This window comes from Pipistrellus kuhlii, unplaced genomic scaffold (assembly GCF_014108245.1).
Source record: "Pipistrellus kuhlii isolate mPipKuh1 unplaced genomic scaffold, mPipKuh1.p scaffold_m20_p_6, whole genome shotgun sequence".
Taxonomy (NCBI): domain Eukaryota; kingdom Metazoa; phylum Chordata; class Mammalia; order Chiroptera; family Vespertilionidae; genus Pipistrellus; species Pipistrellus kuhlii.
In genome coordinates this window covers 19,979,456-19,992,604 of record NW_023425562.1, presented here as the reverse complement: position 1 = coordinate 19,992,604, position 13,149 = coordinate 19,979,456, and the positions used below count along the sequence as shown (strand labels likewise).

The 13,149-nt window shown below is 40.5% G+C and overlaps 1 protein-coding gene across 3 annotated transcripts in view; it reads right to left on the bottom strand.

The window, feature by feature from the left end:
• The window catches only part of NOL4 (nucleolar protein 4), a 192,396-nt gene that overhangs the window by 56,975 nt on the left and 122,272 nt on the right, over positions 1 to 13,149 (bottom strand). For 2 of the 3 annotated variants that reach the window (XM_036419148.2, XM_045574535.1), the window contains exons 7-8: positions 4,512 to 4,694; positions 3,608 to 3,799 (exon numbers count right to left, since the gene is read on the bottom strand). In XM_036419148.2, the coding sequence (XP_036275041.1) occupies positions 3,608 to 3,799; positions 4,512 to 4,694 (375 nt within the window). The remainder of the gene's footprint in view (positions 1 to 3,607; positions 3,800 to 4,511; positions 4,695 to 13,149) is intronic. The other variant, XM_036419149.2, reaches the window with a different exon arrangement.

Below are 13,149 nucleotides of genomic sequence, written 5' to 3'. Positions count from 1 at the left end.
TAAACATGAATAAATTTTGTATTAATGACAGCAGAAAATTAGTCAAAACGAGTGCCAAGATGCTCAAGTAGAGTACGAAAATATGCTGTGCTGATGCACTTCTATGGGAATGCTGCTTTGAATTTCTTAAAGTCAACAGGAAACATGTAATTCAATATTTCACTCTACTTAAGGAGTCTCCTGATTTAGACATTCCAAGTAACCGAAGAGCTGGGTTTATTGAATGCCCCTTTCATTCTATAACACAGAATCCCCACCAAACAACCCTACACTTAACATTCCATCATAAAAAATGTCAAAAACTTCAGGTTGCCTTGTTGGCTTGTCAAGTATTAAATAATAATTTGCATGTGAAAACAATCACATACTGAAAATGATACATTTTCTTCATGTCTACCTACACTAAAACACAATAGAAAAATAATTTTTGTTTAGATTTCTTCCAGTTTAAAAAGATACCTGTTGGTATTATATCAAATTTAACCATTATGATGGCCACAGTATTCATGAACAATACTTAGCTGTGATTCCTCTCTGTCCTACTCATGCCTTTTTCTCCCTGTTATAGATGACGACTATTCACAGTGACACCGAAACCTCCCCACGCTCCATGTCAATAAAGTGACACAGAAAACAAATCAACTTTCCAAGTGACAACTAGATGGCAGGTCTAATTTGTTATTGCCAGGAGTACATTGCTGAGTAATGCATAAAAAATGGGCTAAACTGCAATAGCAATTTGCATCTGTGTTGTTCATTTCGCATTTAATTACATTAGACCTTGTATTATTATTTAAGCACTTCACTTCCCACAACTTGTCACCTCAATGAATCATACTAATCAAGGAACGTGTTATATTTTCCTAATTATCAGGTGAGACATCTCTTCAACTTCTCCTTATTATGTTGTATAATGTTATGCATATTATATATCCTATCTAATAAAAGAGTGTAATATGCAAGATGACCATCACTCCACGGCACAATTATGTCCGCCCCCATGTGTTCAAAGATGGCTGTCCCCATGTGGACACAAGATGGCCACCACAAGATGACCAGTTGTGGGCAGTTAGGGGTGACCAAGACAGCAGAGGAGGGCAGTTGGGGGAGACAGACCAGCAAGGGAGGGCAATTGGGGGGGGACTCAGGCCTGCAGGGGAGGGCAGATAGGGGTGGTCAGGTCAGGAGGGGAGGGGAGTTAGGAGTGAATGGGTCAGCAGGAAAGGATAGTTGGGGGCAATCAGGCCAGCTGGGGAGCAGTTAGGCATCAATCAGGCTGGCATGGGAGTGGTTAGGAGTTATCAAGCTGGCAGGCAGAAGCAGTTAGGGGCAAACAGGCATAGGCAGGTGAGCGGTTGTGAGCCAGCAGTCCTGGATTGTTAGAGGGATAACCAACTGCCAGTGGGGTCAGGCCTAAATGGATGGTCCCAGATTAGAGAGGGTACAGGCTGGGCTGAGGACCAGCCTCCCACCTGTGAACCAGGCCTCTGGTCTACTAAACAAAGAGTGAATGAAATTATTACATTCAAATTTAGTAGCATTTCTGTACAGCATAAGATTCCTTTATAAAACCACTTGACTTTCAAGTAGTCAACGTTTTGTCCTCTATCTATAATGCGAGGTTTACAACAAACAGATGTCTAGGGAAGTGAAAAATATAATTAATGAAAAAAAACCACGAATGTCTCAAATATGCCTTAGAGAAAATAAGAGTTCTACATGACAATTATTTTTCTCTAAAATAATGATTAATAAAACATTTATACTGTGAAAAATAAATTGTATCAAATAAAATAATTTCTAAACATCAAATGATTAGGAAGAAAGGGTAATGTCAGATGCTGGTAAAATAAAAAATATTGATATATATTATCTTTCTTGTAACTGAAAAAGGAAGCTATGTTATATACTTTGTACTCTGAGTGAGACATTGGAATTTCACATCAGCTGCTTAGTGATCCTGAGCCAGATCTTATGTCAATGCCAGGATTCTGGGCTTTTACACCTGCTTAGATGTCCTTTTTGTTTGTTATCTCTTTCCTATTGGGTAAATGACAATAATTTTTTAATAATGGGGAAAATAGTTTCCACCTCTCCCAAGCGTCTCTCCTCTTTTATACCACATCACCTCTGCTTGTAATATTTAGTTTGATCAGATATAGTTATGCCACTCTTATTTTAAAATGGCTGATGCACCATACTTCTAATTTTAATGTAGTTATTCTGAGAAGCAAGCAACTACTTACATGGAGGATGCTTTGTGTGTATAATGGAAGCTTTTCTCAGATGATGAATTAAAAATATTTGGTAATGTTTTCAGAGTTAAGATTTTATTTAGTGGTGACTGTGGGTCAGAAATGGCTCCCAGAGCTTTACGTGAGTTAGCGGATAGAATTCCCAGAGCTTTATAAATTAGGAATTGGTGTCATCTGGAGAGGTGTCTGACACAGGTCGTGGAGGTGGCTTGCCAAAGCCACCCAGCTACAAAGTGCTGGATCTGGACTCAAAGCCAGGCTCCCTGGGTCCAAACCCATGCTCTCTCCCATCCAGGCAGACCACTTCTTCTCCATAAGGACAGTCCTTTCTTTAAAAAAAAAATAATAAAAAAATCCATGATATGTTCACAAGCCAATGCAGAAAATTTGATAGATGGCGGATTTGTTATTGTGTCGTTTACATGTGCATCTGAAAAATGATTTCTCAGATATGATATCCTCTGAAACCTCTCCTAGCCACCCCAACTCCTGGGCCTTTGCACCAAAGAAGGAGAGGCCGGATCACAAACCTTCCCAGTCTTGGCTTTCATGGAGCCGGGAGAGGAAAAAAGGATTTTAGAAAATTCCCAATACATTTCCGCTCACATACAATTAAAAAATAAAATTAAAACACTGTAAATGCATGCAAGATCTAAGGAGTACATTTAGAGAGAAAGGTGAATTATAATCAAGTTAAAAAAAAAACAAAACACATCAGTATCTGATTTCCACCATAAATAATCTAACTGCTGCATAAGCTCACCCATGTATCCAGCCCAGCCGAATATCAAAGCTCATGCTTTCACCCACAAGCACACAGATACGCTCAGCACAACAAAGCCTTATTTTTCACATGAGGGTCTCCACCCCCGATGGCCATTTTTGAGGCTTGCTATCTGCTAAGCATTGGCACGAGAATGGCGTTCCTTAGATGGACCTATCCACTTCCTCCTGTTCCACAGGACGCCCTTCTCCCAGGCCATCCAAAGCCTCAAGGCATGCTCCTCCTCATCTCCGCTTCCGTGTAACAGAAAGCAACACACACATGAATGAGATGCTGGTTCTCATGGCATTGGACCCATGTGGCCCTCATTGTCTATGGTACGGTACCACGTGGGCCTGTGAGCGCTGGCCCACCAGGTGCTCCTGGTTGAATAAACGAGGGATAAATATACTTGAGGAAGATGAAGAGGAGAACGGGGAAACAAACGAGCAAACAGAACCCCTGTGACCTGACATCATGGAAAAAATAAATTAAAAAAAAAGACACTAGGATGAAAAAATAAATAGTGTCATGGTTTACAGGTGGGATTTGGATGGAATCTAGGGCTGTGTTTTCATTCAAAACTCACCATCTCAAAACCACTTCTTTTCATCCGCCTGCAGGACTTGAGGTAAGTACGGATGCGCTTTCGGGCACGCTCTTGGTACTCAGGGAATTGTCGCCTGCATGAGTCAATGATAGCCTGGATCTTTTCTTTGGGCTGCTTAGAGATTGGGACCATTCGGTCCAAGTTTTCATCTACAAACAGCCTGACAAACATCTGTTGGCAAGAGGGAGACAGAGGAGAAGGGTTTGGAGGGCTGCTCTCGGCTGTTCCTCGCTTCCTGTCTTGATCACGGGTAGGAAAATACTCTTGTTTGTTTTTGTTTGTTTGTTTAGTCGCTGGAGAACTTTGCAATGGAAAGCCAGAAATTTTTAAGCAAACACCCTTTAAAGACTTTCTCCATGGTTGGATTAAAAAAAGAGAGAGAGAGAGGGAAAGAGAAAGAAAGGCAAACAGACACAGACAGACAGAAAAGTATAGACTGTCGTGTAGAAAACAACAAACAAACAGGAGGCCACAGCAGACTGCGACGATGAAGCACTCCATCAAACTGTTAGAGAGAAATACAGTGCGGCCGCCACTCGGCTACTCTGCAGGGCACTGGTCTCGGAACACACACCACGGACTCTGTCATGCAGCATGAGACACACGGGGCAAGCAGGAGGACCACTGATGACGGGCCACGTGCTCCTCACCCCTGGGGAGACACGATACTCACACAACACGTCAGGGGCTGGCCACGTCGGGCCTGACATTCTAACAAAACACACAGCAATTCTGGTGTCTGGTTGGCAAAGAGTGTTTCATGTACTTTTAAATCGCTCTGCAAGTCAAACAGACACGTCTCTAAAGTATCCACAGGCACCAGCAGGCAACATGAGCGCGACGTGGTGAGAGTGAGCCGTCGGGGCGGCCTTGGGGGACTCACGTTGAAAGCCTTCAGCCGCTCGGCCTCCACGCTGCCGTCCGTCTCGGCCACCTTCTCGGCGTCGTCGTGGTCCTCGTGCTCATCCTCATCCTCGTCGCCCCGGTGCAGGGACAGGTCCTCGGCCCCCCGCTCTCCGCCCTCCGGCTTGCTGGAGTCGTAACTGGAGTAGCTGTGTGCAGGGGACTGTGGAGAGAGCAGAGGAGGAGACAGCCAGGTTACATTCGCTGCCCACGCTTGGACGTAAAGGTCTGATGTTGGAATTTTAGCTGTTTCTCAAAGTACGTCCTGCTTAAATGAGTTGATCATTTCAGGAGCTGTGGCTATTCTAAGTTAAATGAAAATTAATTGAAATTGAATGAGAAACACATTTCTTGGGTCACACCAAGTCACATTTCAAGTGCTCAGTAGCCCCATGGAAAATTCCCATCGTGGAACCACGTTGTATTGCTGGACATTGAAATTGGGACTCAAATGTTTTTTGTTATTAAATGTTTATTTCTAGTCTGCAGTTGCAAGATTTTTTGGAGAAAAGAAATGGGGACAAATAGTTATAGAGATAAAGAACCACTGAAAAGACTGTCAAACTATAATGGGAAGGCAAGGGAAGTTGGAGGTGGGGGACTGTAAGAGATCAACTAAAGGACTTGTATGCATGCATATAAACATAACCAATGGATACAAGACACTGGGAGAGGGGCAGGTGAACACAGGCAGATTTAGATATTTGAAAGCAATTGCTGTTTCCAGTCACTGTCTCTGTTCCAAAGAAAAGGGAAGGAATAACAACCTGCACTCAGTTTTGCAAGAGAACCATGGAATCATATGTTCTCCGTGATGGCGATAATGTCGGAGCTGAGCTGGCCTCACTACATTTGTCTTTAAATGGATGAGGATACTCAGGGGTGCGCATGCTCAGCTGGCTTGCCCCACAAGGACAAGAGAAAACATTATGAAGGGTAGGCCTGTGATTTGTACGACAGCATGCTTTCAGCTCAGTTTATAAATGGTCTGTGTCTCAGGATGGCATCCGGTTTTGGATTAGAAAACAAGGAACCAGGATTCCTCCTAATGATGTGTCACACTTAGTGTCTCCTAATGCACAAGAGATGATGACGGCCAACCAAGACAAGGTTCCCAAACGGATCGTGGTACCCAAGGCCAACCCTGCGTTCTGCTGTGGGGCCTCCTGCTTCTCGGTCAGCCCAGCAGCTTGTCCTTTGAGAAACGGCTTTTGCTTTGCACCACGTGAAAGCGGCAATCCCATGGGCAACAACCTTCTCTACCTTATGCCTGTGCCTCACCTTCCCCTCTTGGTGAAAGAACACACCACACTTGCCATTAACTGAAATCAAGCCAAGTCCAGCAGAAGCTAAGCAGAACCTCATATGGATATCTAGAGTCCACTGTGCTTGAAATTAACCTAAACACTCTTCAGATGTATGATAAAATACATCCTCCCTGCCCCATCCCCCTTTTATTTTTATTAAATCTGAGTTTTAGTCACTTGTAATTGAGTCTGGAGTGGCACAGAAATTAATCATTGTAAGGCCAGAGTAATGAGGCAGATTTCACACATACCAATTTAGATACATAAGTGGCTCCTGATACACAGATAACAATATCTGTAAACAGCAGCAGCCTCCCTCAAATCTATCCATAAAGTCAAATCCTTCTGAAAGACCTTGACAGTGAGAATTTTAAATCAACGGTATTAAAAAAAAATGCCTGTGAAATGTTAACATATGTGTAGCATGCTTTAAGGATCACACAAATTTAACTGTATAATAAGAGAAGAAACTGTAAAGCTAGAATAGACAACTGACCTCAAAATAAAGTTAAAATTTGAAATCCAGGATATTTTTATAGTTCAAAACATTAAGAAGGTGGAATTACCTAATAAAATACAAGACAAATATTCCATAGGTTTGAGAAATACACTGTGTAGAATGTTTTTAAATGGCAATGTGCAATATTTGGAAAATGCTATAATACACTTATCTGCACTCAAATGTGCCAAGCTAATTTACTCTTTCTACACACCCTATGAAACACACAACCCAGCATCTGCTCCAAACAGGATCAGCTGGAACCACAAAGGATGTATAGTCCTAATCTCTTCATGTAATAAAAGCCCATCCTTAATGTATTTGAAATATTCAGGCTCTCAATCTAAAGCATAATCCATATAGACTAATGATCCTTTACAATGTAAACTAAAACGGATAAAAACAACAACTCTGAATTCTGTTTCTCAAGTGGAGTTTCATTTCTTGCCTCTCTCACTGGAGAAGACCTAACCAGCTTTCAAGGCCAATCAAATTAAGTCCCTTTTCTACAAATATCCCCACTTGTACCTCAGTCCATCTTTGATCCTTTGCTATACTGTGAATTCATCATAACTATGTGGTGGCCTTTAACACAGAAGTGAGCAACAGAGGTGTTTGTTTTTAAAAATATATATTTTATTGATTTTTTACAGAGAAGGAGGGGAGAGGGATAGAGAGTTAGAAACATCAATGAGAGAGAAACATTGATCAGCTGCTTCCTGCACACCTCACACTGGGATGAGCCCACAAACAAGGTTCATGCCCTTGACCAGAATCAAACCTGGGACCCTTGAGTCTGCAGGCCCATGCTCTATCCCTTGAGCCAAACCAGCTAGTGCTGCTCTCTCCTTTTTTCCCATGTTCATGTGCACTTTCCTTCAAGCTAGAGGCATCAACACACATCCTCCCACGTTTCTCCTCACTCCATCCAGGACTTGCTCTCCACAGAGTTGCCACTCAAGACTAGTTTCCCATTTTCTACAAAACTAGTGGGTCTTAAAAACGGAAAGAAGACAAGCCACAGACTAGGAGAAGAGATTTGCTAAAGATACGTCTGATAAAGGACTGCAATCCAAAATATACAAACGACACGAAACTGAACACTCAACAAGAAAACAATCAGGTTACAAAAGGGACCAAAGACCTTTATGAGTGAGAGGAAGTCATTTATGAAAAGCAGTTTTTGAGGATTCAATGAAATCATACAGAGAGATTCAATATTATAAACAGATAACAAAAAGTCTTAGTACACAATTCAAAGCAAAGAGAGAGAGAGAGAGAGAGAGAGAGAGAGAGAGAGAGAGAGAGAGAGAGACAGACAGACATTGGACGGGCTACATAAGTGCCGATGAAGCAGGGGGCCAAGGAGAGAGTCTAAGCCATACTCTAAAATGGGTTCAGAATGCCTGCTTCTCAGGGGAGTCTCCTAGCCTGCATGCCTGGTGTACTAAGTGGTTACTGAAGTTTTTTCTCCCGAGGAAAAAACAATTGCCCATCATTCAACAGATTCCACTTAGAAACAGAAGCTGTAAATCAAGAGCAATGCGTTTTATTTGAAGTTACTGTGTGTTTCTATGTGAAAGAACTGCTCCTGAGAGAGTTATACATTTGAGCCAATTTGTCAAGGCTTTTATTTTTATTATACAAATGATGACAGAAATGTGTGCTAGGAGTGACATTGAAAGTTTCTTTCAATTCTAAGCTCCCATGATTACACCACTTTTGAGAGAAGAATCCAACGAAGGATATGCTCTTTCAGCTTCTCCAGACAGATGTTGTCAGGGACACTGGTTTATCTTTTATCACAAGGTTGGGACATGCTGACAACAGAGAAGTCTTGCAACCCAGTGAGTTAAAGTGTGCATTCCTGATTTAACTGTTCTTCCAAAGTTTTAAAAAACAACTACTAAAGACATTAACCCATCATTCTGACGGAGAAATCTCCAAATGGCAAAGTTCGTCTTCTAATATTTCAGTTAAGTTCTACAACTAATATAATAAAAGGGAAATGTAGGCATCAGAACTCAGAATGTCTATGATGAATATCAATTAGATTTTCTTCAAGTATTTTTAAAAAGACAAAAAAAAAAGTTACAGAAATCATTAATCTATTTTCCCCAGAAGCCTTATTTTGCTACTAGTGACCCAGTGCATGAAATTTGTACACATTAAAAGGAGATTAATTAGAGGAAATAATTTAATTTTGCTATTTGCCCTTTCTCTATAATAGAAGTGTCAGAGATGAAAGCAAATTAGTAAAATGTATATGAAAACCTTTCTCCTGTCAGAGTTTGGGGCTCACCATGGAATCCAGAGTCAAGTCTCTACCCATCCACCTGCACCTCAAAATTGTGTGAGACCTAGACCTGACTGACCCACACCCCCATTGGGCTAGATCCAGACCTGGCCAGTCCCACCCTTGTCAAGCCCTGCTGGGCAGGGGGCATAACCTTAGGTCCCCTGGCCTGGCCCCAGGATGGGAGGCATGGACTGAGGTCCCCCAGCCAAGACGGGGGTGGGGGTGTGCCTTGAGGTCCTCCATTAAGCCCGGCCAGATGGGGGACATGGACTGAGATACCCTGTTAAGCCCCGTTGGGTGGGGGGCATGACCTGAGGACCCCTGTCAAGCCCTGCCAGGCAGGGGATGCAGTAGAGGTCCCCTGGCCTGGTGCCAGGGAGGGGGCACAGCCTGAAGTCCCCTGTCAAGCCCCACCTTGTGGGGGGGCATGGCCTGAGGTCTCCCGGCCTGGCGCTGGGGTGGGAGGAGCAGCCTGAGGTCCCCTAGCCCAGCACCAGAACAGGAAGCACACCTTGAGGTCCCTAGTCAAGCCCTACCAGGTGGGGAATGCAGCCTGAGGTCCCCCGTCAAGCCCTGCTGAGGGGGTGTGGAGATGGCCACAGCCTGACCCCACAGGGGAGAGTGTAGCCTCAGGTCCCTGCTGACTGCTTGTTAAGGCTCCTTATGGGAACTTGGCCTCAGCAGTGGGTACAGCCATCTTTGTGATGGAGTGGTGGTCAATTTGCATATTCCTTATTATATTTTGCTATCTCATCTCATATGTCTTTAGAAGAACTTTTTTTCTTTTTAAAGTGAAACTGGAATTTAAAGTGAGCCTTCAAAGTGAACCATCAATTCCATCACCAGCAACACAAACGACTGCCATACTCTAGTGGTTTTGAGGCATTATTACCATTTCGTTCTCATGGGACTGGGGTTGTAAAAACATTTTAGCAATGTTTAGTAATAATTTCATCAGCCCAGGCATCAAACACTAAAAATAACAATTGATGTTTAACACACAGAATGGCCACACCTGCTGTTTATTCCAATGCTTTTAATGTGCAGATTAAATGTTTCATTTGCCTTATTTTAAAAATTAAGTCATCATAAATAATAGTAACATCATTAGTAATAGGAACAAGGATAACTAAGACTTATATTGGGCATAATATGTTCCCATTCTGTACTTAATACTTTATACAAATGTGTTCTCACAAGGATCCCATTAGGAAATACTATGATGCTTATTTTACTCCTGAGAAAGTGAAAAGTGGTGGAGTTGTGATTTGAACTCCTGCAGGCTCGTTTCAGAGCCCACCCATCCACATCTCTATGTTACAGAATACAAGATTTAAATTGTACAACCTCTGGCTTGAGATTATTTGGACACTATGAGACATACTTAATCTACCCTTAAATGTTCATCATTGTATTGATCAATATAATGCTACCTGCTGTAACTGATAAAATCCTCCAAATTGCAGTAAATAAATATAATTCAATTCTCCTTTCGATGGAAGTTCAAATTATTTCCCTGACTGTCAGGGTCCTTCACGAGGTAATCCAGGGACCTAGGCTCCTTCCATCTGTGGAAATCTAAGGCCTGAGAGTCGTCTATGTTGTCAGTAGAGAAAGAAAGGAGGACCATCCAAGCGAAGTTGCTATGGGCCCACCCTGGACCTGGTACATTTCACCTCCACTCATTTCCTATTGCCCAGACCTCAATCATGAGGAAGACTTGGAAATTCTGTTTAGCAGTGTGCCCAGAAAGAAAACTGGGTTTGTGAGCAGCTGGCCCATATCACCCACATCTTTATCTATCTTCCTAGTGGTGTTTTCAACATATTTTCTTACTCCAAAACTAATAATTACTTTACTAGACTTCTCTTTTCTAGAGATGCCATAGGTATTTGTTAAAGTGAACGCTACTAGTCCCTACAAAGAATGTTGTGAAGTTAGAGTAAGAATTGAAAAATGGCGAAATCCCGGCCAAAAGGGAGCCTTGGGTCTTATGAGGAAGAGCACCACTGGTAGTCCTCCCTCAGTGAGGTCTCTACTAACAGCTCCTTTGCTCCTTCAGGAGGAACATTCATTTACGTAAGGCCCCCTGTTCTTTTCTGTCCCTGCTGCAAGAAATTAGGCCCTTTGTAGAATTTGTAGAATTTCTTGAGAAATTTTGACTGCCTGGCTATTGATAGTAAACATCCCAAGATATTCTGGGTTTGTGAATTGTTAATTCAAATAAGTGCTTGGTAAACACTTTGTACTAGGGATACAATAAGTGCTTAATAGAAGTTTATGGATTATTGTTTATGGCTTTTAATGGTAGAGTGAAAAGAAGAGAATCCAAACTATGACTATAAATTAAATAAATAAAGGCTAACAGAAACTTGAGACCCTTTTCCTTTTAAACCTACTTTTTAAAGTACATACAGTGGTAATGGTTGAGCAATGCTTTATATATATATATATATATATATATATATATATATATATAGTACATGAACTTTTAAAGGAACAAAGTCTGAAAACAAGGCTCAATGGACATTATATTATGCTTGTTCTTAGGTCTCCAGGACAAATTAAAAACAAAATCAACTTCACATATTCCTTTGGATGTGAAATCAATAGAATAAGAGGGCAAGAAGAAGACTTGGATAACCAATAAATGAATTATAACAAGATAATAAATCAGCTATCTCATTGAAATTTCAGGTTTATTGATGTTCAAATAATATGCCAGGCACAATCATATCCTTTAAAATTATAAATAAAATTATCTGTTCACCTTTTTTTAAACCCATTCATTAAATTGTCTGACTCCATGCCTAGTAAATTGCAAAATAACATACTATTGACAAAATAGCTCAAATTCTGAGATTAATAAATATTACTACAGGTTCATAATCTTTTATTTGAAACCTTTGGCCCTAGATATGTTTGGGACTTGGAATACTTTGGCTTTAGATAGAACATGTGAGGCATAAACTTATAGAGTTTGAGATATCCCAGAAGCACACAAAAATATTTTCATATTTCTCCAGAAAAATCATATGAATAATTTGCACTAAAATAAATACATAAATAAAAACTATGAATAGTTTCATGTCAATTTGGGTCAGGTTTTGCAAAACATGAGTTTTCCACAAATCTAAGTTAAAAGAAAACATTTTGAGAGGCTTTCTGATTTTAGAATTATGGGAAGGAACTCAGACCTCCTAATCAAATTAAATATTCTATGTTTCAATTAGATATTTTTTCTAAGCTGCCTCTTCATGAAGCAATTTTACTGAGTTATAATTAGTAAATACCTCAAAAATTTTAAACAACTCTTGTATAGTCAGATTTAAAACAATGCTTTTGGTGATTTCTGATCCGGCATTTAAAGCAGCTTAAAAGACATTAATCTCCACAAGTGAAAAAAAAGAAAAAAGAAAAAAAATCCACAACTGTTCCTCAATCCTTCAGAGAAGTGAGGTCACAGGGCGAACTGATGCACCCCTAGAGAGACAAGCAGGGAGAGAGAGAGAACCATGATTTAGTGGAACAGAAGCCCAGTAGTGACGTAGGAAAACCTGAATGCTAATTGATGAATTTCGGGAGGTTCAACAACAGCAGAATGCATTCTTTTCAAGCTCACATGAAACATTCACCAAGACAGACATTCTAGGTCACTGAGTGCTTCACACATTTCAAAGAAATCATACAACATAGCCTCTCAGACTACAAAGGAAATAAACTAGAAATGGAAAACAGAAAGTTACCTGGAAAATCTCCCAAGTATTTGGAGAGCATCTAACACACTTCCAAATAACACATAGGTCAAAGAATAACTCCCAACAGAAGTTAAAAAATACTTTGAACAACGTGAAAATTTAACGTGTGGGATGCAGCAAAAGCAGTGTTTAGAGGCAATTTTATAGCACTAAAAATGTATATATTAGCAAAGAATTTTTCACTTGAGGAAACTTGAAGAACAGAAAATTATACTCAAAGTAACCAGATGAAAGAAATAATAAAAATTAGACAGAAATCAATAAAGTTGAAAACAGGAAAATAATTAAGAAATTAAAAGAATTAAAAAACAGCTGTTTTTAAATATTGGTCAACGATATAAGCCTCTAGTTAAAATTAAAAAAAAAAAAGCAGAAATTACTAATATCACAAAGGAAACAAGTGACATCACTATAGACTCATGAATACCAAAGGGATAATACAGGGTTACCACAAACAACTATACCTACAAATTTCCATAACCCAGATAAAAAGGACTGATGCCTGGAAAGAAACAACCTGCAAGATCTCACACAGGAAGAAACAGGCAATTTGAATAGGACTTTGCCTTTTAAAATTGAGTCAAGCCCTTCTGAAAACAGAAGGCATCAGAACCAGATGAATTCCCTGGTGAAATCTATCAAATACTTATGAAATAAATCACCTGTGAAGGACAGAAGCAGAGGAACTACTTCTGGATTCACTCTACTAATATGACCTCAAAATTACCCTAATACCAAAATTAAACACACCATGA